The 27874-nt window shown below is 46.3% G+C and overlaps 1 protein-coding gene across 1 annotated transcript in view; it reads left to right on the top strand.

Moving 5' to 3' along the window:
- Positions 1–27874, top strand: part of LOC135378474 (cytochrome P450 3A13-like) — a 115291-nt gene that overhangs the window by 54885 nt on the left and 32532 nt on the right. Inside the window, exons 8-9 of the mRNA XM_064611531.1 lie at positions 3803–3914; positions 6477–6567. Of these exons, the coding sequence (XP_064467601.1) occupies positions 3803–3914; positions 6477–6567 (203 nt within the window). The remainder of the gene's footprint in view (positions 1–3802; positions 3915–6476; positions 6568–27874) is intronic.

Here is a 27874-nt window from a genome sequence, read left to right as displayed (position 1 = left end):
ACACTAAAAGGAATGAAACAGTGTAAGCTCCATCACCTGAACATGTATACTTTGTTGACCTGGTGCCGAAACGCTAGGGCATGCACCAGGCTTCAGTACAGATCAACTGTGTCTACCATAAAAGGAGCATTGCTGAAAATGAGTGGAGCACATGAGGTCGTGTTTGCAGTCAGTGTAGGATTTCACATTCACTTCCTCAAGTCGCTGAACCCATTTCGAATATCGTTCCGTATGTTGTTGTGGGAGCCTGTGCAGGTGACAAATTTTCATTAACAATGTTACAGAAACGACAGAAGTAGTGCCCTCTTTATCTTTATGTAGCACACGCATAATACACCTTCAAATGTGTCGGAAAAAGCTATAGGATCTCCAACTGCAGGTGCATGTATCCCCAGAGCCTTCGTGGAGCTGTTAATGGGATGGTGCAGCATCTGCTTGCCGTATTCCCAGAGTGAAAATATCTGAGTGCTTGTATTATCTTGAGGAAAATACAAGGTGCTCCTATACGTGTGTGTACTTGTATCTGAAATGCAATTATTGTCTTAGTAACTTGCACTGCTTCTTTCGGTACTTTTTCTCAGATGGTGAAACAAAGACATGGCAGATGGGATCAAACAAATATAAGTAACTGGGATAAGGTGGGTGCTAAACGGCATGCTACCTTGCGGCATGTGCCCTCTAGTCAATGCTGTGTTAGTATAATATTTCTGATGTTGAAATTTATAGGTTTGGGGGAATGTTACAAATATAAAGCTATGTTTGTACATATTGGCACTCTGATGTACAAAGCTGCACGGCCAGGGAAAGACAAACTTAATTCACTCAAAAACATAGTGGAAGAATTTCACACACATGAAAGTAGGAAAAGCAGGCTACTTACTTTAGGAAAGATGCTCCTGATCCACCCTCTCTGCACTGAGTGCAGTTCTCTTTTATGCATTTGTTGGGCAACAACAATAACAACTTTATTTTAAGATTATGAATGGGGAGTTCAGTCTCCAGAGGCCAATGGGGAGTTTCATGTTTATGTTGCTGACTTCCGAAACAGAGCGTCGAAGCTCTCTGATTTCGGCTCCATTTAAAGGCATCGGTAACCACGATATCTTTGAAATCACCAATGAACTCACTAATTAAAGACACGTTCACGCGTTTTATGGCTCGACAGGTTTGACAACCACGGAATAGAAACCGAAATCTAAGTAGGCTCGAGTTAGAAAGCTCAGAGGTGGAGGCCAGTCTAAAACAATACATCGGAACAATAAAACACACAAGATATGACCCCACTCTAGGTTTAATCGCTTTTTATCACGTTTCACATGTCTTTGTTTGGTACACACAGCGACAAAACGACAAACATGGACCAAAACCATTTTTCAGATTTCCTCCGCCAAAACTAGCGGGCTCCGCCAGTTCTGGCCTGGCAACACGGGGACGCCTAATGGCGGCTTCCGTAGTTTGACGGCAGTTTTGGATGAGCTCCGGTGACCTGCACCAAACACCAAAACAAAGATGGCGCCGGAGAGGACTGATTCAGCCACCCATATGCAGCCGTCCGATCGGGACGGCTTTCGTATCCCCATGCGTATCCCTCCAAAATAATTATAATATAGTAAAAAATATTTATATTTTCAGTTCCGATAAAAAGTCTTTAAGTACTTTTTAGCTTATAATTAACTGTTTGAAAACTATGTTTGATTTTACTATCGCCGTTCATTGCAGTGCATTGTCATGCACAACAAAAGAGACTTCCTTTCCCCCTTTCCTTTCCCTAACCAGTGCACATTGACCTTGTCTTTCAACATTTGACTATGTCAATGACAGTTGCTAATCGCAGGCATGATGTGCAGCCCATTCTGACAGTATATAAAGAACTGCCCAGTAAGTGTTGCCTTATAGACGGCACATTTGGCTACATGACTCCAATTGTTTATTGCTCAAAATTATGACGACAGAGAAAGAAAAAAAAAAGAAAGAAAACAACAGGCGCTCACAAAAACCTAAGTTGTCAGGTTTTACCTGTCTCTCTGTGTTTATGGAAATTTTCCTCCGTAGGAAAGTTAGTTTTCACGTGCGTATTCATGGGATCGCAAAGAAAAAGCGTAATCGACAAGTATGGAGTCAAACTAGTCAGGCTATGTATAAGCGACGGAACGCATGACCTTTGCATTTCAATTGGAAGTCAATAATCTTTTGATATTCCTCATTAGAAATACAATTAGGAAAATCATATGAAATTCTTTTGACTCTCTATGGAGGAAACTCATTAGGACCTGATTTTCTATTGAGTTTCTATAGACTCAATAAAAATACATTTGGCTCTCTATAGGTACACATTTGGCATTTTTGTAAGGGACAGAGAAAAACTCGCTGCGTTCACACTACTAAAATAGTGCAACATATTCTTGCAGCTGCATTTGGGGGATACGTTAGCCTTTCAGTAACCGCAAAATTATTGCAATAAATATTGCAGCGGCTGAGATATGCCATACCAAACATAGGCAATTTTCTTCTCCCACCTAAATTTGCTGACATCTCTTTCGGCAACAAAACGAGTTAGAATAGTTTTCTATATATTGAACGATAGAATAAAGATTGCGCATTAAAAGCGTACTTCATTTACGGATATCTAACTTGCCGTCGGGGGGCTACGAGCGCCAAAAAATGTGCGATTTTTGTCATATCTGCCGATTTTGGGCATTTTTTCTTCAGCGTTCCTTTAAAGTGACATCGTTTTCACTCCGTACAGGAATACTAGAGTGCCGAGACTTTACGTGTACTAGCGTTGAGGGCTGTGACGCGAATGAAATTTCATGAGTAAGGCTGCAAAGTCACGAGAAAAAATCACGTCGCGAAGAGGGCGCCAGCTTACCCCCTCTCCATCTGTGGACTGGTTGATAGTAGGAAGCTCCAGGTACTTGCTTTCGTCTTCAGTTAAGGTCGTTTCCAACATTTTTTTTTTCATTGGAATCAAAAAAATGTCATCGGCGGACCTTGGTCGATTTAAAATGGAATTACCCTGCTATTTCGGTACATATTAAGTCAAATAAGCGAACTAAATAGATAAGGTAGACAAAATTAGTCCAGATACCATAAATGGAATAATCATAATTATTAACCTCTTTGATATGTTTGTGGGGTACTACGCATATTGATTCTGTGGGGCTTCTTTATTTGTATCTTTGAATGACACTAGATATGTGGCCAGGGAATGCATGGATGGACCAAATGTTGTATGAAAGGGATCATTGAGATATCCTCGAAACTTCTGTAAGCATATCTAATGCGTCCTGGCCCCTAATACATTTACCAAGCGGGGTATGAACCAACTATTGGTTGGGATAACCTATATATTAACTAAAAAGTACGTCAAGCAAGGCGACTGGTGCGATCCGACCGTTGCCGGCGCGACACACAAACTGGACGCGACGTGACAAGGAGGTAACTTTCACCGCAGGCGGAGTCCTACGAGTGAGCAAATGATGCAAGCGACGTCAGGCCGCTTGTAGGGGCTGTGTCGGGCGACCGCTCGACGCTTTTCTTTCTTCCTTCCTTTTTTTTTTTTTTGCGTCAACTGTGCTCGCGTTGAATGCGATAATGCAAAAATAGGCTATATTTCAGATAACGGTCCTCCTTGAGATCCATTCTCCATCCAGAACTCAGATTTTTCGAGCATCTCTTCATGGTCCCTTTAAGAAATGCGCCTGATTCTGCTCCCGAAGTGTATGCGATTCAGCCTCAAGTGCGGTCATTGCCTAGAATAAACTGGCACCCTGTCGCTTACGCCTGGCTTTCAAATACGCAGGCAAAGCGGGAAGACCTGTTGCAGCTGATGCTAGACGCAAGCGTTGACAGCGACGAGGTAGTCGACGTCAATAAACTTGAAGCGAGCTACGAGAATGATTCTGCTTCAACGGGTGAGTATTTGTAGTTCTATATTTACAGGTTTCCGTCTTTGTACCGCCCTTTTCGTAGTAAGGTGGTCATCGCATATCCAACACATTGATTTATTGAACATAATGATGGTTAAAAAATTTGATGTCGTCAGATAAGCACCCACGACCGCGAATTTAATTGTGTGTCAGGCCAGACACCTATTCCAGGACACATTCACCACGAAGAAAGAGTAACCATATCCGCGCTCCATGGTTCCTATAGAACTCTCTCTAATCAGGAATTAACAACAGCAGTTACGCTCGCAGCGTGCGCAACTCCATTGAGTGATTCCATGCAGCGCCACACACAAGATGAACAAAGCAGCTTCCACAGTTCATAATGCACCAAGTGTGAGATATGGAAATTGCTACTGTCCTGCTATGAGTAAGCTGTGGTGCATAACGCTATTACGCCTCAAACGTAAATAGCAAGCGGTATGCAAATCTGTAGTCACCTATATAGAAAACGTGGACCATATCTGGGAGGTACGGGAAGGTTTCCAAATAGTGTTTAATAGAATAGCTGAGATCACTCTCTGTCACGGAAACCTGGTGCGTTCCCGGGATGCTGCACCAGTGGGACCTACTCGCGATCGCACCAGGTGAAATACCCTCCGTAGGTAACCTCTGGATAAATGTAGGACGGATTGAGCGGCGAAAGTTTTCCGTCCGCACAGCGGATACTCAGCAACACCGTTCCGGAGAAATAAATGTAGAAGAGAGTGGTCGGGCTGTCGTATGTGAAGCGACACACGTCCCCATGCGCCACACAATGAGACAAAGGAGAGATGCTAGTAAAGTTATCAACAACATTTAATTTTACGGTTGAACAGTTAATTGAACGGTTGAACATCGTGATTCCGATGCACGGAATTGCACACAAATGATCTCGCGGGGAAACTACAATATCTATTCGACAATGTAATTACAGCAATCGCGTAACAATTTCGATTCAACTAACAAAGTTCTTGCAAATGGTGATACAAAAAGTCTGATCTGTATGAGGAAGTCGGTGGCGGTCCTGACGATTCCTTCGATGATTTCTGCGTTTATCCCACGTGGTCCAGTGTCCAATTGGGTGGTGATTCGTACTTCACCTCACTAGCTTAGTAGGCACAGACAAAATGATAACTTGAAAATTCTACATACTAGCGTAGGTAATTTAGGAGGCTGGTGTGGCCACGTCAGATTCCTTGTCACATTTCTACGACTGCCCCAAGTCGAAGTCTTCCCTCTCTTTTTATGTGTTCGGTTTGCTTATTTTCTCATTGTACATGCCGTCGTCAGAGGGCAGGTCTTTTGCGTTATATCGGCACCTATTCGGCTCCTTTGCCTCCAACCCAAAACGACAACATGCATCTCTATGTGCAGGAAGTGACATCTTGTTTGCTGCATTCCACTTAATAAAGATAAATGATTGACTGGTGGGGACAATGGGAGACGACTCTCCGCTTTGACTTTTCGGCGCCCGACTACCGTCTAATCACAGTGCGTAGGCCCGAGTGCTGGTTCCTCAGACAGTCGGACATTTGAATTCTTCCGCCAATCCTTTGGGGCCGCCTATAATGACACTGTGTCGGCGAGCGAAGGCCGAGGGAGGGGAGTGACGGAGCCACACATAACCCCCAGGCAGAAGGTCAGGAAGGTAAACATTCCCAAAATATGAAGAAAGACCAAAGATACCAAAGGCCGGCTTTTGTTACACTCTCTCTCTCAATTCCTCAGTTTCCATTTTCACGTAGAAAGGTGCCGTGTGAGCAACTCTTTGCGCAGGAACGACCAAGGTCTCCAAGTATGACCACAGGTACCGTCAAAGAGTAACGTGACACGTACTCTGTCGCCGCCCTTGGCGTTACATTTGAACTCGCTTGTAACGTAGCGTATAGTGTTTTTGGGTTCACAATACTACACGGTTTACAGACTACATGAGACGCCACCTCGAGAACATCAACGGAAACGAAAGTGTGTACTGTCCCACAGAAAATTATGTTGCTGAAAAGTAATTCTTGAAGAACGAAAGAGTAGCTAAAGTTTCCTAATCTCCTGGTGCCCGACTTTTGCAGAACCGTAAACGAGGAACGTTGAGGACGTATCTTGCCGAATTATTAGGGCGTCCTAGCATAGTGTGACTCAGTAGTAGCAACGCTTAGCGAGAAGGGACTGAATATCCCAACTGGTGAAAGAAGAATGTCTCGTCTTGAGAGAGTACATGATTTGTGCTTTGGAGCGTGGCGGTGTAGGTTCGAGATTCCTGCTGCAGCGAGTCATTTTGCGCAAAATAAAAAAGAAGAAATAAAAGGAAATGGATAAGGCAACGATAACGCGGCCGAGCTTACTCTTCTCCTCCATAAGTAGCCAGTCAAAGTCCCAGTGGTAGCTAAGAACAGATATTCGGAAACACATTGATCGTTTTCCTCGCTGGAAATAAGTACTTGTACTGTTCGATGTGCCACTTTGTGGAAATGAGGTATTTCTTCTGAGGCATGTCCATAAACGAAAGACAAATGATGGAAGCATTCGTATTTATTCCCATTTTCATTCCAGGAAGTACAGATCACAGGAGCACTGCGCGAAAAAAGCGGACATTGTCTAATCGTGAAATTCGGGCAAACGCCACCGCCTTCCTCATAGCTGGGTAAGTACTTACGGCCACACGGGAACAAAAATACTGACAGTGAAGGAAACACATACATTTCCCTAGGTGCGGTTAGTTCGAAACGAAGAACAAACACAAACGGACGAGATGAGTCTCGTCTGGTCCGTTTGTGTTTGTCATTTGTACGTAACTCTCAAGACTCAGGGAAATGTCTCCAGCAAGTAACCTGAACCATCTTGCTTGCGTTTTCTTTCTTCTACGAAGCATACACCTTCCTGCCAGCCTATCGTGCTTTTCTAGGGTTAACATTTGTGTAAACGGGGTGAACATTGCTGTGTAGACGTAGTTGGCAGCCGGATAGCCCAACGGAAGAGCGCATTGGTATGCTGCTCCGCGAAAAAAATATGTAAACCGAAACGAAACAATACTTGAAAACGCACACACACACACACAGACAGAGCAGAGCGTTGACGCGGGTGTCTTCCCGGAATAGTTTTCGCTGAATTTCGCGATCGGTAAAACAGAGGTTCCGAAAGCGTCCGAAGTAAAATCGCAATTACTTATTACTTTATTAAACTTATTAGTTTTATTTAATTAATGATGCAAATGCGTATTCAAATGAGTCCCTCACTGCTCAATTCTTGGCCTCTGGCCGATGTCTCAGGGATGATGACTCAAAAGAAAGATTTTCGATAGCACCATCTCAAAACAGAGTTGGGGATTCGCATTTGTATCCGAACGGGCTTATCTTTACGAAAGAATGGCCTTATGATTGTTGTGAAAATATTAACAACGTATCCATGTTTTGTAATGAATATTGGTGAAATCTGGGCAAAGCCAAATTAGCTGAACTAACAAGCCATATGAGAGAGGCGGTACCCGAGACGGGGAGGAAGAGGGACGACACAACAAGAATTTTCGAACACAGCAAAAAAATTTATTTACCAAAGCTCTATATATTCAAAAACCTCCGGAGAGGAGGAAGAGGAAGGAGGGAAGGCTTGCTTACGCAGTTGCCACGTGTACTAATCTCACAGGTCTCCCTGAGCAACCTACGCCAAGTGTTCTTTTCTTTGCACAAAACTTGGGTCTCGGGGAAAACCGGCTTACAGCCTCTGCATCCACGGAGATGCTGCACGAGTTCGCTCGACACAAAGCTCCGTTCATTGTTGCGCCAGTGTTCCCGTAAACGGTCATTGAGGCAGCGTCCCGTTTGCCCTACATAGCAAAAGCTGCATTCAAGGGGGATAGAATAGACAACAGAGCGGTTACAGGGCACTAGCGGGTCACGGTGCTTGACATTGCATCCCTTAAAAACAGAAGAAAATGGTGTTAACTTGCTTAGCTTCAAAGCATTTGAAAAAACGATCTTTATGCCGAAATCCTTGGCGACTGCATAAATGTTGTGCGACACAGAGTGATGGTACGGGATGACAGCAATTTGAGCAGAGTGAGATTGGGGGACATCTGAAGAACAAGTGTTGTGATAAAATAGCTTTCGAAACAACATAAGAGCCCTAGCAGAAATGACATCATAACCATACCCAGCAGAACATAATCTGGAGCATTGGCGCACCAAACTGAAATTGACATGATGGAAGCAACTTTTTGTCACAGAAGCGTTCAACAAAGATGATATAATACCGGATTTGACAATCTTAGAGTGTGAGCTAGATCGAGGCAGAAGAGGCTTGGCACCATCCTTACCGTAACACCAACAAATGCCTGACAGAGAAAAAATTGTTAAATCAAGAAACTTCAGCTTACTATGTGAGGGGTACTCAACAGAGAATTTAAGCTCGGGGGCAAAGGAAGTAAGGGTGGTGACCAAACTCTCCGTTGAATAGACACTGGGATAAAAAATAACAATGATGTCATCTACGTATCTTCGGACAAATAACACACCATCATCAAAACGGAAGATGAAAGACCGAAGAAGCTATTTTATCACAACACTTGTTCTTCAGATGTCCCCCAATCTCACTCTGGTCAAATTGCTGTCATCCCGTACCATCACTCTGTGTCGCACAACATTTATGCAGTCGCCAAGGATTTCGGCATGAAGATCGTTTTTTCAAATGCGTTGAAGCTAAGCAAGTTAACACCATTTTCTTCTGTTTTTAAGGGATGCAATGTCAAGCACCGTGACCCGCTAGTGCCCTGTAACCGCTCTGTTGTCTATTCTATCCCCCTTGAATGCGGCTTTTGCTATGTAGGGCAAACGGGACGCTGCCTCAATGACCGTTTACGGGAACACATGCGCAACAATGAACGGAGCTTTGTGTTTTGTGTCGAGCGAACTCGTGCAGCATCTCCGTGAATGCAGAGGCTGTAAGCCGGTTTTCCCCGAGACCCAAGTTTTGTGCAAAGAAAAGAACACTTGGCGTAGGTTGCTCAGGGAGACCTGTGAGATTAGTACACGTGGCAACTGCGTAAGCAAGCCTTCCCTCCTTCCTCTTCCTCCTCTCCGGAGGTTTTTGAATATATAGAGCTTTGGTAAATAAAAATTTTTGCTGTGTTCGAGAATTCTTGTTGTGTCGTCCCTCTTCCTCCCCGTCTCGGGCACCGGCTCTCTCATCATGCACAAGCTTGTCAGCGCCCTGTCACTTCTTTCGAACAAGCCATAATCACGAGCAGGGCTTTGCACTGTATGAGCAAAGACCGTACTAGAACTGGAAGCGTGCCATTTAGTCGTCATTAGCCTGCTCTTGTTTTGTGCAACACTGTTTCTCCAGGAACAGTACAGAGGCGACTTCACGAGGAACAGCACAGTCACAATAGGAGGTCGGCAAATTAACGCGAGTGCCCCCAGCTGGGCTAGCTGCCAAATACCTGTGTTTAAACATGGCATGCTGCATGTTTCTTCGTATGCGCTGCTAATTAGTTAGTTCAATCCTCAGGCTTTGCGATATAAAAACATTCTTTAAGGGGACCGGAAATCGGCACTGAGGGATTCCCCAGAAGCCTGCTTAATGTGGCTTGGCTCCAGATTGTGTTATCACTGCGACTTTTGATACAAAAATTAACAAACAAGAAACATTGCATTGACTGTGCTCGGGGTCGAACTCGTTGGGGTTTGACGTAGAACTGCGCCGATGTTATGCCGTGGCAAATGAAGTCATTTTAACTCGTTCTGTCGCACTAACTTGTCGACTTTTGACTTGTGTCGATTGCCTTGGTGATGCAATGTCGCCCGTTAGCGCGCCTTTTCAACCGTTTTCGTTCGCTTCATATGCTGTCTAGAACGTTCTGCAGCAGTGAATGTGCCTGTATACATTTCTTAGGGTCAGCAATTTCTGATAGGACACGTTTTCTTCGATTTTCATCTCATTTCATTTATTTATCTGAAGAGCATCAGAAGATGCAATATACAGGGTGTCTATTTTTTTTAGGCGATACAGGTTTTTCATAAACAAAGTAAGGTCTATCGACATGCTGTTTTCACTTCTATGATCTCTGGACCGGCGGACGTTCTTGGCCATATGTTCCTCACCGTCAGATGACTAATTACCTAACAATCGTTAATTAACTTTTTAATTATAAAAGCTACGAAGTTGTCCCGATGAGAACATCTGTTCCTTTCGGTGACTTGATATCGTAGCCGTTTTCAGAACAAAAACCCGCATCGTCCGCAAGAAATTCGTGAAGGAACACCTTTTATTTCTTTATTTTGTTCATTGCGCGTCTTCGGGGACCCGTCTTTCCTTTGCCTCCATTGTGAGAGGCTGAAAGAGCACGCTGTCGCCTCTTGCGTCCTAACAGAAAATGCAAACAACATCAGGGCAGTTGCGATAGCGTCATCCGATACATGTGTTTTTGTTTTGTTTCCGCAAGTTAACGATCATCTTCGACGCATGAGACGGCACTGTGGCGGCCCTTCACCCTCTCACATTGGGGGTGAAGGAAAGACGCGTCTCCGAAGATGTGCAGAGAACAAAATAAAGAAAGAAATGGTGTTCCTTCTAGAATTTTTTTACGGACGATCTACCGAACGGATTTTTGTTCTGAAAACGGCTACGATATCAGGTCACCTAAAGAAACCGATGTGACCATTGTGACAACTTCGTAGCTTTTATAATTAAAAAGTTAATTAACGATTTTAGGTAATTAGTCATTTGACGGTCGAGCAGCATATGGCCAAAAATGTTCGCCTTCACAGAGATGATAGAAGTGTAAACATCATGTCTATAACCCTTATAGTTTTTTAATGAAAAATCTGTATCGCCTAAAAAAGACACCCTGTATACCTGCCAATGTATGACCACAAACAGTGTATGGTTATATGCCGACATTGTCAGTAAATTCACACTTCGGTGCACTATGTCCTGTATCACATTCAAATGAGAAATTGTTTTTGTGAGATATTATATGCACGCAGAGTTACAGCTCTTCAAGGCGATTCGTTTGACAATTCATTTGGTATGCTGCGCGACACGATGCGTGTGCTATCTGCTGTGATTATTATGCGCAAATGCAAAATTCGCCCCCCCCCCCCATTCCCCGACGGCGCGTTCCGCCACTATGCTCAGCCGCTATGCGGGAAGCGGCCTTACAGGTTGTGAATTCAATGGGAGACAGCATTTATGCCCATTAACAGCAAAACAGAATAAAAATGTTAAGATGTCATCGTCTAATACAGAACAACACCATGCAAAGAACCCCTGAAGACATGAAAGGCACTAGCACAATATAAACTTAGTGCACCCTGGCGAAATGAATTTTAATGCATTGCCTCTATAGGGACTCCGTCGATTTTTGCACAGGGCCCATGTTTAGACTACGATTTTTCGACAAAGACAGTCAAATTCTCGAAATGTCATCGCTTATTTCTGGTCAGTACGTCCTCCAGGCCAGATAGCAACCACGGCACGATGTGTAAGTGTTAATTCTGTAAAACCAGCTTAAGACATTTTCGATATTATTTTTATATCAGATCATATTAAGCTCCAAATTTGTGTGTGTGTTTTTGTTGTTGTTGTTGTTGTTTTTTGCCTTCGCGAGTGTAGTTGTGGAAGCAGTTTCCTTAAACGCGACCTCTCCATGTACAGGGGAAACAGGTACGGCCTGGCACCACGATTAAAGGGACTTCGCACGTTTTAAAGGGCTCGATCTGCTGTCGAACGTTGCGGTAGCGTCTGTTACAATCCCAGTACAAGCCGTTCATAGTATCTTTTTTTCACCATGATACAAGTCATCTGAGTCATCGTAAAGGGCCCTGCTGCCGCCTTTTCCAAATTTTGCGGTAGTCTGCGATACAATCACAGGAGAGTGGCATAACATAAGCCGTCGCGTCTTTGTATGAGTTGTGGGAACCTCTGTTCACCACGACCGGAACCCCAGACTCGCTCGCATCAACCGCGCATGGGAAGAACCACAAAAGGAGGTTTACTCACAACAGACCTGATTTATTCCCTGCCATGTTGCAGGCCACGCTCCCAAAGAACACACACCTCTCCAGCATCAAGCCCACCCCCTTAAATACCGGCGTACCAGTACAGCCAGCGCCCCTACTGGGGCTACAATGTCGGGTAACCACTAGCGCCCCCACATCTCCCCCTCCTCAAGTTCGTTACACAAAAGTTCAGAGGTCCTCGTCGGAGGGAAATTCCATGAGCAATTCTTCCTCGAAAATCGGAGGCGGGGCACCGGGTGGTTCAGGTGGCTGGCGAAGCGTCTCACGCAGGAGCTCGCGGAGCGCCTCGGGCCGCATGCGACGAAGAACGCTTATAGCAGCCTCTGGGTTGATAGCGCTAGAGGAGGACTCCGCCGCCCGTGTTCGATGCAGATGTCCCCGCTGGTGAGTGGCCCGGTGAATTTCAGGAACACGGCAAAGCGGGCACAGCACTCGTTCTTCGGCCGAGAGGGGCAGAAGTGGGTCCGAGGGATGCCTCTCAGCCATGGTCAGTCCACGGAACGGCGGCAGAGCAGTGGCCGGGTCTGATGTCCGAAGGGGGCGATGCTGAGAAGACCACCTGGAATGGCTAGCCCACGAGACGGGATAACCGTTGTGGACGACAGTCCATGTCGAAGCCGATCTCATCCGGGGTCGAGGAACCGCAGCGGGAGGAACCGGGGACCGGGAGCGGGAATATCCAGGCGGCCTTGATGGACGAACCGTCCTCCCTGGTCCTCGTCGACTAGAGACTGGAAGAAACGAAAATAGGCAGTAGTGAAAGGGAAGCCCCCCACCACGAGCGCTGGGTCAGCACTCTCTCCTACGTACGAGCGAAGGACCGCGTAACGGAAGTTCGGAAAAAATCGCACTGGACCGTGAGCACCTGGATGTGGTGACCGAAACCCAGTACTGACAGATACATACCGGTTGAAACCCGGATGGTCCACATCAGCAGGTTGGGGCCTGCAGTACCCTCCCTACAATGACTAACCTTTGCGCAAAACAATGGTGTCGGATACTCGGGGAAACGGCGACATCCAGGAACCGAGACATTGCCTTAAACCAGTTGAAAGCCGGCTTCTTCCCAAGCGTACCAGGGCGTCACATGAAACCGTAACACGTCTGGGCTATCTCTTGTAAATCCTAAGAGATAAGCGTACTCCAGGTTGCGGGCGGTGTCAAATTCGTCCGAGATACCGTTGCGCCGGCTAGAGCGCAACGTCACCTTATCAGCCTGATATCCGCGTAATCCAAGAAGGCGGTAAATCAGGAAACAACAGCGTGCAAGATCATGTCTAGAGCGGCGAACCGCCTAACATCAAGACGCGCTGTCCCTAGCGTGCCATGCATGGTTACACCGCTATCGGGTTAGAATTGTCAGGCTACGGCCTGCAGGTTCCAGAGTGTGACAATTATGCGGATGAGGGCACTGCCAAAGTACCTCAAACCTCGTCAACGGCCCTGCAAGGTCCGGATGGCTGTCCGCTGGTGTCCGCGGACGGGGAGCGAGCAGAGTGCGTCGGGTACCGAACACATCAAGGATTGCAACAGTAGGTCTACAAACAATTCAAACCTAACAATTTCCAAAAACAAGCCAAATCCTAATTAGGTAAAAAGCCGGAAGAAACCCAACATACCGTGGCTCCCATGCTGGTGACCGAACGAGAGGGCTCCGGAATACTGGGCGTAACCCGTACATTCTGCCAACACGAGTAACGAGGCTAGTGAAAACACTAGAATTTGGATAAGATAACGGGGCGACTCCGCTGCACCAAGCAGGATGAGCCAACTGCCCCCCCCCCCCCGAGACAACAGCACAAGGCTGCTTCCGTCTCGAAAAGACTGAAAATACAAAAAAGCAACGGAAAATACGACCAGCGGTGACTCTAGTGCACCGTGCAAAATTAGCACACCGCTACGGAAGCAAGAGCGCGAAGCTCCTTCCCGCTTCCAAAAAAAGAGCTAAATCACAAAATTACAAACAGGCACTCATACTCGTATTAGCAGAAAACGGGGAAGGCCCCACGTTGGGCGCCAAATTGTGGGAACCTCTGTTCACCACGACCGGAACCCCAGACTCGCTCGCATCAACCGCGCATGGGAAGAACCACAAAAGGAGGTTTACTCACAACAGACCTGATTTATTCCCTGCCATGTTGCAGGCCACGCTCCCAAAGAACACACACCTCTCCAGCATCAAGCCCACCCCCTCAAAATACCGGCGTACCAGTACAGCCAGCGCCCCTACTGGGGCTACAATGTCGGGTAACCACTAGCGCCCCCACAGAGTGTAATATGTCTTTGCCACAACGATTGAAGGTGTTTTTGCCCGTTTTAAAGGGCTCTGCTGCAGCCTTTTGGAGTTTGCGACCGCGTCCGTTATAATTCCAGTAGAAGGGCAATGGCATAAGCCGTTGCGAATACGTACATGACTTTGGAACTATGATACATGGGGTATCGACCGTTTTAAAGAGCTCTGCTGCCGCATTTTCTGTATTTTGCAGTAGCCTCTGTTACAATCCAAGTAGAAGGGCATAGCACAGGCCGTTGATGACATGTCTTTGGCAGCATGATACAAGGGGTCTCACCCGCTTTCAAGAGCTATGCTGCATCCTTTTCCGATATTTGCGGTCGCCTGTGTTATGATCTCGGTAGAATGGCATAGTATACGTTGTTGATAATAAGTCTTTGGCAGCATGACACAAGGGGTTTTGCTCGTTTAAGAGGGCTCTGCTGCCACGCTTTCCGAATTTGGCGATCGGCTGTGTTATAACCCCAGCAGAATAGCGTTGCACAAGCTACTGATGACTTTCTTTGGCTTCATGATACAGTGAGTGTCGCCCGTTTTAAAAGGCTGCTGCCGCCGTATCCGAATCAGGGGTGGGCAGTAATTGTAATACTTTGTATTATAATACTCAATTTTGAAATGTATTTGTATCTGTATTATAATACACGAAATGGATATATTAGATGTATTATAATACTTTTGAAGGTGTAATACTTTCCTAGAGGTCGTAAGTCCGACCTGCTAAGTGTCACCCGAGCACTTTATCAGTAATTTTTCGTGTCCCACAAAATTTTGGACACGAACAAGGCCCATATAATTCCCCTGTCTCAAATTATCCCAAAGCGAGTGACCTCAGGCCCAGAGGTTACCGGAGGCTTCCTGGCATTCCTTCCAGTTCAGCGTCCATAAGGATAAGTTATCCCATTGCAAGCCCTTTGTCGTATGAAAGAGTGCGTCCAGTCCAGCCAGTCACCCCTGTACGTGGTTGCACTATGGACAGTCACAAACTTTTGAACGGCCCACATTTTATCGTACAGAGTAGACGAAATCAAGACTCTGCCACACTGAGACCAAGCTGTTCACTGTGATCGAATTGATCAACGCTATATCATCATAATCGGAAAGGCCATGTCCTATAGTGGACTACCCCTTTGACAACATGCCAAAACTGTAACCACCTGAAATAAAAGGTCATTGTGGAATGACTTTCTCGATAAGCAATGCGCAAAGTGTATATCTTTCTTTTCTTTTCTTTCCTTTCTCCTTAAGTTACGTATCAATGTATTACTAGTATTACTCATGTAATACTCAGACGTATTAGTGTTATGTATTAGAATACTTCAGAATCAAAGTATTACGTATTAGTATTATATACTGATTTTAAGGAAGTATTATGTATTAGCATTATAATCAAAATATGAGTATTACTGCCCATCCCTGATCCGAATTTTGCGGCCCCCTTTTGCGCAATCCCAGTAGAAAGGCATAGCATAAGCCGTCATGAATATGCCTTTGGTACCATGATACAAGCGGTTTCGTCCGCTTTAAAGGACTCTCCTGCTGCCGTTTCCAAATTTTGTGGTCGCTTCTGTTGCAATCCCAGTAGAAGAGCATCATAAGCCGTTGATAATATATGTTTGGAACCATGGTTAGAGAGGCCTTCAGACTTTCACGGATTTTGCGGTCGCCTCCTTTACAATCCCTGTGGGAAGGGCAATACCATAAGCCGTCACGAATATGCCTTTGGCATCATGACACAAAGGGTTTCATCCGTTTTAAATGGTTTTGCTGGCGCCTTTTCCAAATTTTGCGGTCACCACTGTTAAAATCGCAGTACAAGGACCTATAGTATAGGTCGTTGGTAATAGCTTCGCTATGCAAAATACGTCAGTGACTCTTTGTGGGGTATTCCTTGGATGCCCCTGCCGTGATTTGGGTTGCAGAAAAGTTGCTTTTCTTCTTCTTCTTTTTTTTTTTTTTACTTTTTGCAAAGAAGTTGGCAAGTGATGCAATGTTTCAGAAGAAGATTGTGGGTTATCTCTTGCAGGTAGACGTGTAAGCGAAGCATGGACTTCTCTATGCGTGCTGCACTTCGAGAAAAATTGGTTGATTACCATGAACAGTGAAATTCAAAAGGCTCCGTAAAGGATATGTGTTTTCATGTATGATGTCTTTTCCTGAGACTTTAGCACCACTGTTTGTAGGTGTCTGCTGCCGTGTAAGTGTTCGGACTGCCGGCGATTTGCCGTGCAAGTTGCCACTTTTGTGCCTCGTATCTTGGCAAGTTCTTTCCTTTCCATATCGTCGCGGCTCTCTCGTGCTGAATTCTGACGGCAGGTATCAGCTTTTAGTCCGTTGCGCAACTCGTATCAGCAGCGAAGAGCAACAACAATTTCTTCTTTGTCATTGTTGTTGCGGCTGGCACTATCATCAATGCGCATAGAATAGATGCGGGATCCGACGTGATAAGATGTCGCTGCGTGATTTCGAGTGGAGCGAACCATACGGGGGTATATGTGTATGGATACATATCGATGGGTATATGCATTGGTGGCCAAGCTGTATTAGGCAATCTCAGGAATTTCATGGGGGGGGGGGGGCTGGAAAAATTCAGGGGGAGTGTACACCTTCATTGGGGGGGGGGGGGGGGGTAATGAAACTCCTGGAAATGACCGCAATTATAGCAAAGTACCTTAGCGTAAAAAATATACGAAAGAAGCATCTGAGCCGTGTAGCTGTTAGGCGTTCGCATATACAATTCATCAATGAAAAACTTCACTTGACACACCAACAGAAATAAACGAGCTGCCTTTCCAAATGAGACACTGAAAATTTGAAACGCGTTTCAAGTTCTTCGTAGATAGTTCTTCACGAATGGTTATCCCAACGTTCAGGACCACTGAAATTGTCGGTTTACAGAATGCATTGTAGATCATACTTACATTTCCAATGCGAAAAAGAAAAATAAGAGAAAGAGAAATAATTCAAAATTTTCACACAATGACCCTCATACATAACTGCTCCATCTCTTTTCTTTTTTTTTTTTTTTGTCGTTTTTCACTCTGCGCCTCTTTGTGCCCCGTATGGTATAGTTTTTCGCGCATAATATCCGGAAGGGCTGCTGATATGCTGCAAGCCCATAAACTTAGTGTAATAATTAAGATGATGCCATCCTCTGGACTTGTCTTCACCATTACTTCTTAATTATCATATTACTTACTGTGTAGTTTATCAAAATGCACGTTCAGACCAGGTCGGTATAACTTCTTGTTGTGGTTCATGGGTCACAAGAACTGCTCGAATGTAAGATGAAAGTCACTGAAAAGGTTAGGAATCCAGAAGATGTGGCTTCGAGTCCTACAGCTGGCTAACCTTTTCAGTGACTTTCTTCTTTCATCGTTAATTTCTTAGGCAAATTGAGGCTTTGTATGTATTAGTCCCTTCTATATTGTTCCAGCCTCAGAACATCAGTTCTTTCATGCTCGAATGTGTATGTACTTCAGACCATCGTCAGGAGCAGCACTGCATCGAGCAAGAGTAAACACAAGGCCTGAAAACCTGATTTCTTTCCGAATTCTTCATTATTGAAAGGAGGGGGGGGGGGGGGGGGGTGAGCTTTATTCTATTTAGTGGTTAAGAGCCCAAGGGGCACTGAGTAGCTGACTGCAAGCAACGCACATACGGCCCGCGTGTGTGAGGCCCCTGGAAATAAATATACCCGTACGAAAATTCCGGATCAAACTTGATCAGCCCGGATCTGGTTTTAATCAGGCCAGATCAAGAGAAATCCGGGGTCGTTCAGGTCTCTTCCAGTTGGTTCCGGGCTGGATCTGCCTTTATCCTGCCTGAAGAAAACCGGAATGTCCCGGATTCCGGAACACCCAGGTTTGGATCAGGACAGTACAAGCTAGTCAGGTTTAGTTCGCGGACCAAAAGCGAAGCTGGCATTGGTCGGTGTGAGTCGGGTTAACACCAGGCCTACCGGACCCGGGTTGTGGCTTGGGTTTGGGCCGCTTTTCTTTTTTCCTGTTTAAAACCTATTAAAGGAGTTCTCTACCGACAGACCGAAATTTTCTAATGTTGGGTCTATAATGTTTGCGTGAACTCGAAATTCGTAACCCGCCACTATTGGTTTCTGTGGTTGTTACGCAACTCTGGGAATTAACTGCATTTAACCGTTCGGTTTTTCGGTTGCGCCGATCCAAAAAATAAAAGCAAAAATAGTACTTGAAATACATTCATACAGACTTTTGCCTCAGAATGAGGTTCTTTCAATTCGTGTCATGCGTTAACTAATCTAGCTTTGTTAATTGAACTCGCGAATTAGTCTAGGAAAGGTAGCATTTTCCTGCAAGGCTTTGGAAGCCTGTCGCCACAGCACACTATCCCAGTCAACCTCAATGGGCTTTTCACAAGATTCGTACAGAAATTGGCCAGTCAAAGATACGTTGCTTTGCGAAGTATGGTCGGTGAAATTTGTGGTTGCGGAACTCTCGGCTCCCCCTTTATCGCTACAAAGTGGAAAGAGCGACAAGTTTTATTCCGATCGAGGGTCTCGTCACCGTCATTGTTAGTGGCTGGTGGCTGAGGACAGACACACTGACACGCGTATACGTGCGATTATGGAGTGTTTTTTTTTTTTTTTTCGCACAGGAGGAAGGCTATTTGAACGGAGCCAGAGCCAACAATTCGGCAAACGTAAATACCAGCGATCGCCCTTCATCCAATAGCGAATTTGCGGCTGCAAAATTTCTGTAGAAACCTTGTGAAAAATCGCGCAATTTTGAATGCATTTTTGTGCTAGTGGGATGCGCTTCCAGATTAATGCAGAAAAATGCTTCGTTTGCTGGGCTAGTTCAATTAACAAAATTAGCCTAATTAATGTGTGACACGAATGCAAACGGCCCCAATGAGTGGCAAAAGTTTGTATGAGTGCATTCCAAGTAGCCGGATAATTTTCTTAAGAACTATTTTTTGGAAACTTATTGGCATGCTGTTTTGGAACCCATTGTATGGGCTCCCTGTTTTGAATGAAGTTTTGAAAACCAGATTTGAGCAAATGAAAACATTGCACTAAAGAAGGACTTTACTTTGAAATTTTGCCTTTTTCCAACTGCACGGTGCACTCAGCATATACTGTGAAATCTGAACACCATGCCTTGTGTCCGATTTGTCGAAAATCAGAGGCACGAAATTAAATACCCTTTATGTTGTGCGCGCTCTCACTTTTCTCGAAGCGGCATATATTTCAGTACGCATCTTAGAATTTGTACGCCGTACTGTTTCTGCACTCTACCTCTTTCTTGTGTTTCCGGCAGCGCGTGTGGTAGCTATCGCTTTTGAAGCCTGCCACAGGAACATTTTGTTAATTCATATATCTTTGTTAATTAATTAATATTCACGCACTGCTACGTTTGAGTATTTCCGGTGATTCCGCCGCATTCGCGTGTGATTCACGTAAATGCCTCCGTGACGTTCAGACTTCGGAAACATTCCTACATTCCTCGGCTTAGCAATAATAATAATAATAATAAAACAACGTGTCACACCGTTATGTCGCATCAGACATCGACAATCCTAAGTCATATGAAATCGCATTTGGAACCATTTGCTCAAGAAGAACAGCTTTTCCAAAAAGAATCCTCAGTCACACTGGCAGAACGTGAACAATGACGGACAGAAGGGCGACCATTGGCCAGCAAATTCTCTAGCCTCTATCCTCCGCGGTGACCTGGAAAACTTTCGTTTCACCCCGCCCGGGATTTTCCATTCTGCCGCGGGCTCCACGTGAAGAGGACGTCAAGCTTTGGCGCAGTTCACCATGGTATTTGGATTCCTCCTGGTCAAGCGTCACAGGTTTGTTGTTTTCATTAGCTTGGGTATATTGTGTTGCGTTTGCTGTTTAGCTCACTGTAGTTTGCTGAAAAAATTGCTGTGCTCGCAGACGCATACTATCTGGAACTGTAAACGAAAATCATCCTGGAAGTTCATCCTTTTTTTCTTTTTTTCAGCAGCAAAGGTGCGATAAGGCGAGCTACATAACCCCACCAGGCCCGTCAGATGCTGGGAGAAATTAAGTTGATCGACCAAGTTACCGCACTCCGTGAGGAAATCAGCGCGCTAAGAAAAAGGTTCTCGAAGTCATAAAGATATAGAAGTGAGTATGCGCCGCGATTTTTCCTTTCTTCCTTCAACAAGTACCGTACTCTTATTTTATTTATTTCTACCTGTGTTTCTTCTGTACAAAACATGTTCACAGAACTAGATCATCTGCTGAGCAATGCCAGGAGACTGGCGCGGAAGCTACAAAAATTGCCTGGGTTGAATGCAGGCTTCCAGGATATGATGGCTACCTCGTGGTCCGACACGCATCATCCTCTGGTGGGTGCAACATGTCGACTGACAAACGACAACTCAAGTACGCCGGCACCCGGGAAGAGGTACGTACCTGTTATTTGTAACTGGATTTTCAATTCATCGTGTCAGATTCGGGCACATTCATTGTGGCACGAAAATTTTGGTCTACAAAATGTTTCCATGCGTCCATGCAGGTCGCTGAGCTCATCACTGGGTCAAGCATGTTAGTGCCACATTGCGAAATTTCTGGCGTACGCCTGGGAAGGATTGCCACACCTTGTGAAGACAACGGGCACGCGGCTCCGTGAGCTCAGAGAGAAATGGTGAATGAAGCTGTTTCCGACAAATGTAAATGAATTTACTGCTGGTGTTCAATAAATGCATGTCATATACTCGCACATTTGTTACTTCTTTTGAAACGTACGTTGGGCGTACGGATCTGACCCTGGGGTTGAGGCTGGGGTTTAAACGAACTGAGTCAGGTTATTATCCGATATCGGTCCGGATCTGTACACGGAATGATCAGGAATAGGTCACGTTTTGATCAAAAGCTATTCAAGGGACAATACAAGTTTGATCTGGGTTGTGCCACCTCTAATCCAGATATGATCAAAGTTTGAATGAATCTGTGCCAAAATTTTATTGAGAGCCGATCAGTTTCTGATCAGTGATCTGAATCAAGTCTTGATCAGAGGTTAGTCAGGAGGCGGTACAATTTTGATCCGGATTTGATAACATTTTGAATAAAGCTTTATCAAAATTTTATCATATGCTGATCAGTGATCCTGCCCAATTTAGGAATCAAACCGGATCAGCCATCCGGGATCAGGGCCGGATTCCAATTTGATTCCGGAATTTTCGTACGGGATACGTACTCGAGGGCTCATGGCACTTGTTTATCGCTATCTCCACATCTACTGAAGAACACCTTTATTTTGGACGTTGGGTGTCCAATCGCCACCGGCGGTATTCTACCCTGTTCCAGTCTCTACTACGCTATATTCAATCCGATGACAGTCTTCATGCCATGGATCCATACAAATGGTTATTGGAACTCTACAGTAAACATTGGAGTTGTTCTAGGCTGGAAATGAAGGAAGGGGTCGCACAATCAAACCGCGTTATTATTGTTTCGTTTATCTAAACGCGCCGATTGCTATGCAATTTAGTTTTGGAGCACCTCATATTTTCCACGCACAACTATACTAGTGAATACACCTGTCAGTCCTGTCTACGTCTGTACGCCACTCATACACTCTTAGCAATAGGTCTTCTATCGTGCCGTCAAGAGCTACCGTCTCTTCTAGATTCACGGCCAAGGCCGAAGTTTTAGACGACAAATGCCCACGTGACCCAGGAGAAAAGAAAATACCATAAAAATTGTCTTGCTTTTTTTTGGTGCGTACGCCGTGAAGAAGACACGTTTATCACGTGACCAGGGATCGGACGTCGTGACGTCTATTTCGTGTTGTCTAAAGTTTTGTTGTATCGCGGCCATGGTCTCTATGCGCTCGGGGTGATTACCTGACCGGCGTCGGGGAGTCACGTCATCCATGCGACGGGGCCAGACATGCTGGTGGCGCGGCACTGCTCACACCTCGTCTTCGATGCCTTGTCGCCAGCGTTTCCTCGCTTTACAATGCGCTTCTGGGATTCTTTGCCAGGTAAGCCACCTCCGTTTAATAAATTTTATTGCGATAACTATTGTAGAGCGAGAAATGAGGCGACCAGGCTCTACTGAGGTTGATGGGTTTAATGACGGTTAATGGCGATGAACCGAAAACGAAAGCTCGGGTCACGCGCAGTGCTGCGCGTAACCGATGGCGGTGCTGGTGATGATTATGACGCTGCTGCTACAGGGCTCCCCCCCGTGGCGGATGACAAAGCTGGCGAGGAGGGCAGAGGTTGGCGGAAAGGTCGGGCGCCGAGGCGAAGGAGTGCAGGAGCCGGACCCGAGGCGGCGGGCGGCTCGTAGTGTGCGAGCTGCGGCGCCCAATGCACTCGACGGGGAGGGGGAGGAATGCTGGAGACAGGAGGTGAGGACGGACGTAGGGAGGGCGGGTCGGGCGATACCAGAGGTGCCGACTCCAGGAATGCGGGCTTGAGCCTGTCGATGGCCACAGTGTCAGGTCCCCGCGGAAGATCGAGGCGAAAAAACTTCGCGGCTCGCGAGATGACCTTGTAGGGGCCGTCATAGGGAGGCTGCAAGCTGGAGCGCACAGAGTCCCGGCGGACGAAGACGTGGGTGGCTTGATTAAGGTCGGGGCTCACGAACACGCGTGTTGCGGGAGCGGAGCGGGTAGGCGTGGGCTTGAGGTCCCGGAAGAGCTGGCGGAGACGGTCGATGTAGGAGGAAGGGTCGTGCACGAGCGGGGCCGAGGGGGTGAAGAATGATCCGGGAAGGCGGAGCGGGCAGCCGTAGACCATGTGGGCCGCGCTGCAGTCATCCTGGCGGATCGCGGCGCGAAGGCCAAGCAGGACGAAGGGTAGACGCTCGGGCCAGGTTGTGTCGCCGTGGTCAGTGACCACGCTGCGCGTGACCCGAGCTTTCGTTTTCGGTTCATCGCCATTAACCGTCATTAAACCCATCAACCTCAGTAGAGCCTGGTCGCCTCATTTCTCGCTCTACAACTGGTGACCCGGACGTGATCTGGGTAGATGGGTAAGGTGGGTAGGACCATGGTGTGGCGCGGTCGGGCGTTGCGATGAGTGACGACGTCATTCACCGCGTCGCCACTCATCGCAACGCCCGACCGCGCCACACCATGGTCCTACCCACCTTACCCATCTACCCAGATCACGTCCGGGTCACCAGTTGTAGAGCGAGAAATGAGGCGACCAGGCTCTACTGAGGTTGATGGGTTTAATGACGGTTAATGGCGATGAACCGAAAACGAAAGCTCGGGTCACGCGCAGTGCTGCGCGTAACCGATGGCGGTGCTGGTGATGATTATGACGCTGCTGCTACACTATGCTAGCACCAATACTATTGTAGTGACAACCTGTTACTTCACCACGTTTCTAACGAGCACTTGGAAGATGCAAATGCGAATGGAAGTGTCATGGCGGTCGTGACAGAACGTCAACGAAAGTTATGTGGTGATGCTTGAGGAGAGAAGTTATTCGAGAGACGCTAATGTGTTATAAGCTGTATCCGGTTCGTAACTCTGTTAGAATTGCCTCTAAACGTGGACTTCACGAGCGCTAACGTTTGTGTATGGCGCAGGATGTTTTTGTCTTCCGGGGGCTCGTTTCGACCGTAGTTTGAGTAACCATTCTCTGTGTCAGCTGGCCACAGTGGGTTTGGACGTCACCAACGAAGATTTCACTGGTGTTCAACGTGCCGCCTGCAGGAAATATGCGTGCGATTCAAACCGAAGACTGACAGATATTAGCCGGTACACGGCACAAGGGTTACCCGGAACATGCGTACATGCTGGCACCCACCTGTCGACCATATGCAAGGTAATACAAGTGGCCGCGTTTGTTCGCCTTGCGTGCGAGGCGAGTTTATTGTAGTTATTCGTTTGTCATGTGATAGCTTGGCATGACTGGCATGTTGATCTCCACAGCATTCAGTGAGATACCTCTCTGATCTCCCCTCCTACATACTCAGTACTGCTGTGGTACCAATGTACCGTTTTTCTCTCCTCGCCGCCTCACCTATCATCGTTTGAGTCTAAGCTATAGTTTGTGCCCTTTCATTGTCGTCGATAGCGACCTTTATGAGACTTAATGTTGTTCCTATCCACTTTGTAATGCGTCTTTGTCGTCGTTTGCTTTGTCACAGTTATGCCTTGAAGCAGGATTCCGATTCGAGGCCAGGATGGGAAGCATGGAGGAAACGCTGCACAATGGGTGACACTGCCATATCAACAGCCCCCACAAAGAGATGGAAAGCAGCTGTAATGTGGTGATCATATGCCTTGAGCAACGAACAGGTCTGCATTCCAGCGGAACTCGTTTCATAGCGAGTTTCAAGCTTGCAAATTGTTTCGTAGCAGCGGCGTCGAGCCGCGCCGTTTCGTGCAATCTGTGATATTTTGACTATGTGTAGTAGTTCTTATTGATTTTTATTTTCTCTTAGTCATTTCTCTGTGAACAGGGTATTTTGCATAGTTTGCAAGTCTAGTCAATGTTCTCTGTGTACAGGGTATTTTGCATAGTTTGCAAGTCTGGTCAATATTCACTGTATCACTGCCACAATTTCACAACTTTGCGGAAATAAAGTCTTCAATCCCGTTTGAAACAAATTCTGTTTACTCCAAACCTGGCTTCGACTGCACCGGGGGAGAGGGGAAGCAGGTGCACGCGGGGAGGGGGAAACGACCGGGAAAGGAAGAAACTGTGAAGCATAAACAGACGCCACTTGTGGCTTCTACGAGGGAAACCACGTGATGTGACGTCATTCCCCGCGCTTTCGCGTGGTCTCTACGTAGAAACCCAAGCAGCACAATGTACTGAAAGTCGAGTGCAATAGGGGTGGACGGGTAGGTGAAAGGCCTTGAACAGACTTGTGAAACTAAAGAACATTGATAAGACACATGTCGGCCACCCCTATTGCACTCGACTTTCAGTACATTAAGCTGCTTGGGAACCCCAAAATTACCGTATTTCGGCTGTCTGCAGAAGGTACGATAGAAGACCTATTTCTAAGAGTGTAGCCACAGTTACTTCGCGGCGCTAACACGCAATTAAAAACGAAGACAACAAGCTTCGTACGCTGGATCACGTTACGGAAATGTTTCCTTTCCAGCGGGGGACGGCATGCGTGAGTTGTCACTCAAAGATGCGATAACACACCACTGAACGCGTTTCAAAATGGACTCCCACAAAAAGCCCATTTTCATGTTCTTTTGTTTTTGTCGCTGATTTTCCTTTCCCACACTTCAGCCAATCAAATTTTCCTACCTCCGGAAGGCAAAATCTGACATGAGGCTTTCAGTTAGAAACTGAAACATCTGTTGTAGTTGTCTGTTCTTGTGTTGTTGTAAATTGCCCTGTCACCTATCCACCTGCGACTATACCCACAGGTATGGTTAAACAGTATTGTAAATACACTAAAATAAAACCCACTCAGTTCTCTACTTCTTCAGCGCCTCGTGTGTCGGCGACCTTCTGTCTAGCCACTGCAGAGATTTGGGAATACACACGCTTTCGATTCTGAATGTATTTAGATCTGCACCAAAATTTCTGGTACAACGAAGTCGCGTTTGATCAAATCATTGCCACTCGCAGACGCCAAATTGTCCATATCTTCCATTTCATTTCGTAATAACTCTTGCTATAAACGTGATATCGAAGATGTCATCATTTAATTACGTTGTCTGTATATCCATGCTTAATAGCTTTGAGTCCGCGGCCCATACCTGCTTCCCTTGCTACAGCCTGCGAAGTAGCATGGTCTAATCGTTCATTTTCAAGCGACCAAAGAACAAACAGGAGACAAGATCACACGCAAGTCACTCTGTTGTTCTTTTCTTTTTATTCTTTGGTCGCTTGTGGATTTACACCAACCAGCCCAATCTATACATTTCAGACATTTTGTCAAATTGTCGCCCAAGTGGCACTCACTGGCGCCAAATTGTCAATTTCCTCTATTTTAGCTCGTAACAACTCTTGATACCAACATGATATTGACCGTACCATCATGGAAGTACGCAGTCTGTATATCGTCTGCGGACCGCAGCTCCTTCCCTTGCTGCTCCCTTAGAACTCGCATTTCGTCCATGTTTCGTCCAGAAGGCTATCACAGGCGCCAATCTGCCAATTTCATCGGGCAATCTCCCGATATCTGGGAAGGCTCATGCTCGTTCTCACAGTTATACATCACGTACGTGATGTATAACTGTGAAAACGAGCAGCACAATGTACTAAAAGTCGAGTGCAATAGGGGTGCACGGGTAGGTGGACGGCCTTGAACGACTTGTTAACCTAGAGAAAATTGATAAGACACATGCCGGTCACGCCTATTGCACTCGACTTTCAGTACATTGTGCCGCTTGGGCGTATATATTATTCTTTATCTTACGCGAAAGTTTCCGGGCGTGTTGTCGATTTTGTTATCAGGTCGGGGCGCGAGAAGGGAATTGTTCACCTCAGATATGTCCTCCTCTCCCTGCCCAAATCTGCCCAAGCAGCACAATGTACTGAAAGTCGAGTGCAATAGGGGTGGACGGTACGTATCTTATCAATGTTGTTTAGTGTCACGAGTCTGTTCAAGGCCTTCCACCTACCCGTCCACCCCTATTGCACTCGACTTTCAGTACATTGTGCTGCTTGGGTGTTCTTCCTCGCGTACTTATGCACCACCCTGTTAACTTCGCTTCCTTGCGTAGTCCTTTGCTATCAGGTCAAGCCGGTTTTCTGAGGGGGTGTCCCGGAATGCTGCACTTGAGAGACGACTCCCGTGACCTGACTTGCGCAACAAACCCCGTTTCCCGCGCCATGGACGGCAAGGCGTGCATTATCACATGAAAAGGCCGGCCCGCAAAGTGCGTTTTTCTTGCGTGACAGCTGAGTTTTTACGCCCAGCGCGAAATTTTCGCAGCTGCTTCTAGCGCGTCATTCACTGCATCAGAGCAGGTTTGATATTTCACGCAACAGTCAGTTCACGGGCATTCATAGCAACCAATCACGGCGCAGCAAGTCACTTCGGGTTCCGGTTCAGTATCCTACTTCCTTTTTAGCTATGGCCGCTCTTACGAAAAAGATGCAGAAGGACATCTCCAAGTATCGCACATGAGTGTCCATTTTACCAAATGCAAATCAATTACAAAGGAACGCACACAAAAATAACCATATCAGGACCGAACAGGAAGGAGGAGAATGTTGCCAACTCATTGTAAAGCACATAAGCGAAACCCGCTGTGCACATAGCAGTGGAATCTGCGCCCCATGCGGTTTGACAGGCGTATTTTCTCACGGTGCGTGACATGCTGAGTTTTACGCAGCACGATATTCACAGAAACATGCATTATGCAAGTCGGCCCAAAAGGGTAACATATCATGACCGCAACAACACCTCGCTCATTGCGATACCTTGAATAATTTGAGTGCATGAACGTTCAAAGCGTGGCGAGAAGTAGTCAGTGGGCCACTCGGTCGAAAGATCTCCAGGTACCCCGCGTCACGGAATCACGTAAACCTCACACATTCTTTTACGGGTTCTATAAAAGAGCTGAGGGGGTATCTGGCTCACGCCGTGACCAAATACCTTCTGCATGCGCTACATGCCGGCAACTATTATTGCATTTGTGCGAGAGCTCCTGTTCTTCCACGTGCTACCTGTCGTAGTCAAAATATAT

This window comes from Ornithodoros turicata, chromosome 1 (assembly GCF_037126465.1).
Source record: "Ornithodoros turicata isolate Travis chromosome 1, ASM3712646v1, whole genome shotgun sequence".
Classification (NCBI taxonomy): Eukaryota; Metazoa; Arthropoda; class Arachnida; order Ixodida; family Argasidae; genus Ornithodoros; species Ornithodoros turicata.
The sequence above is the reverse complement of the archived record's forward strand: the minus strand, read 5'-3'. Positions and strand labels throughout refer to the sequence as shown.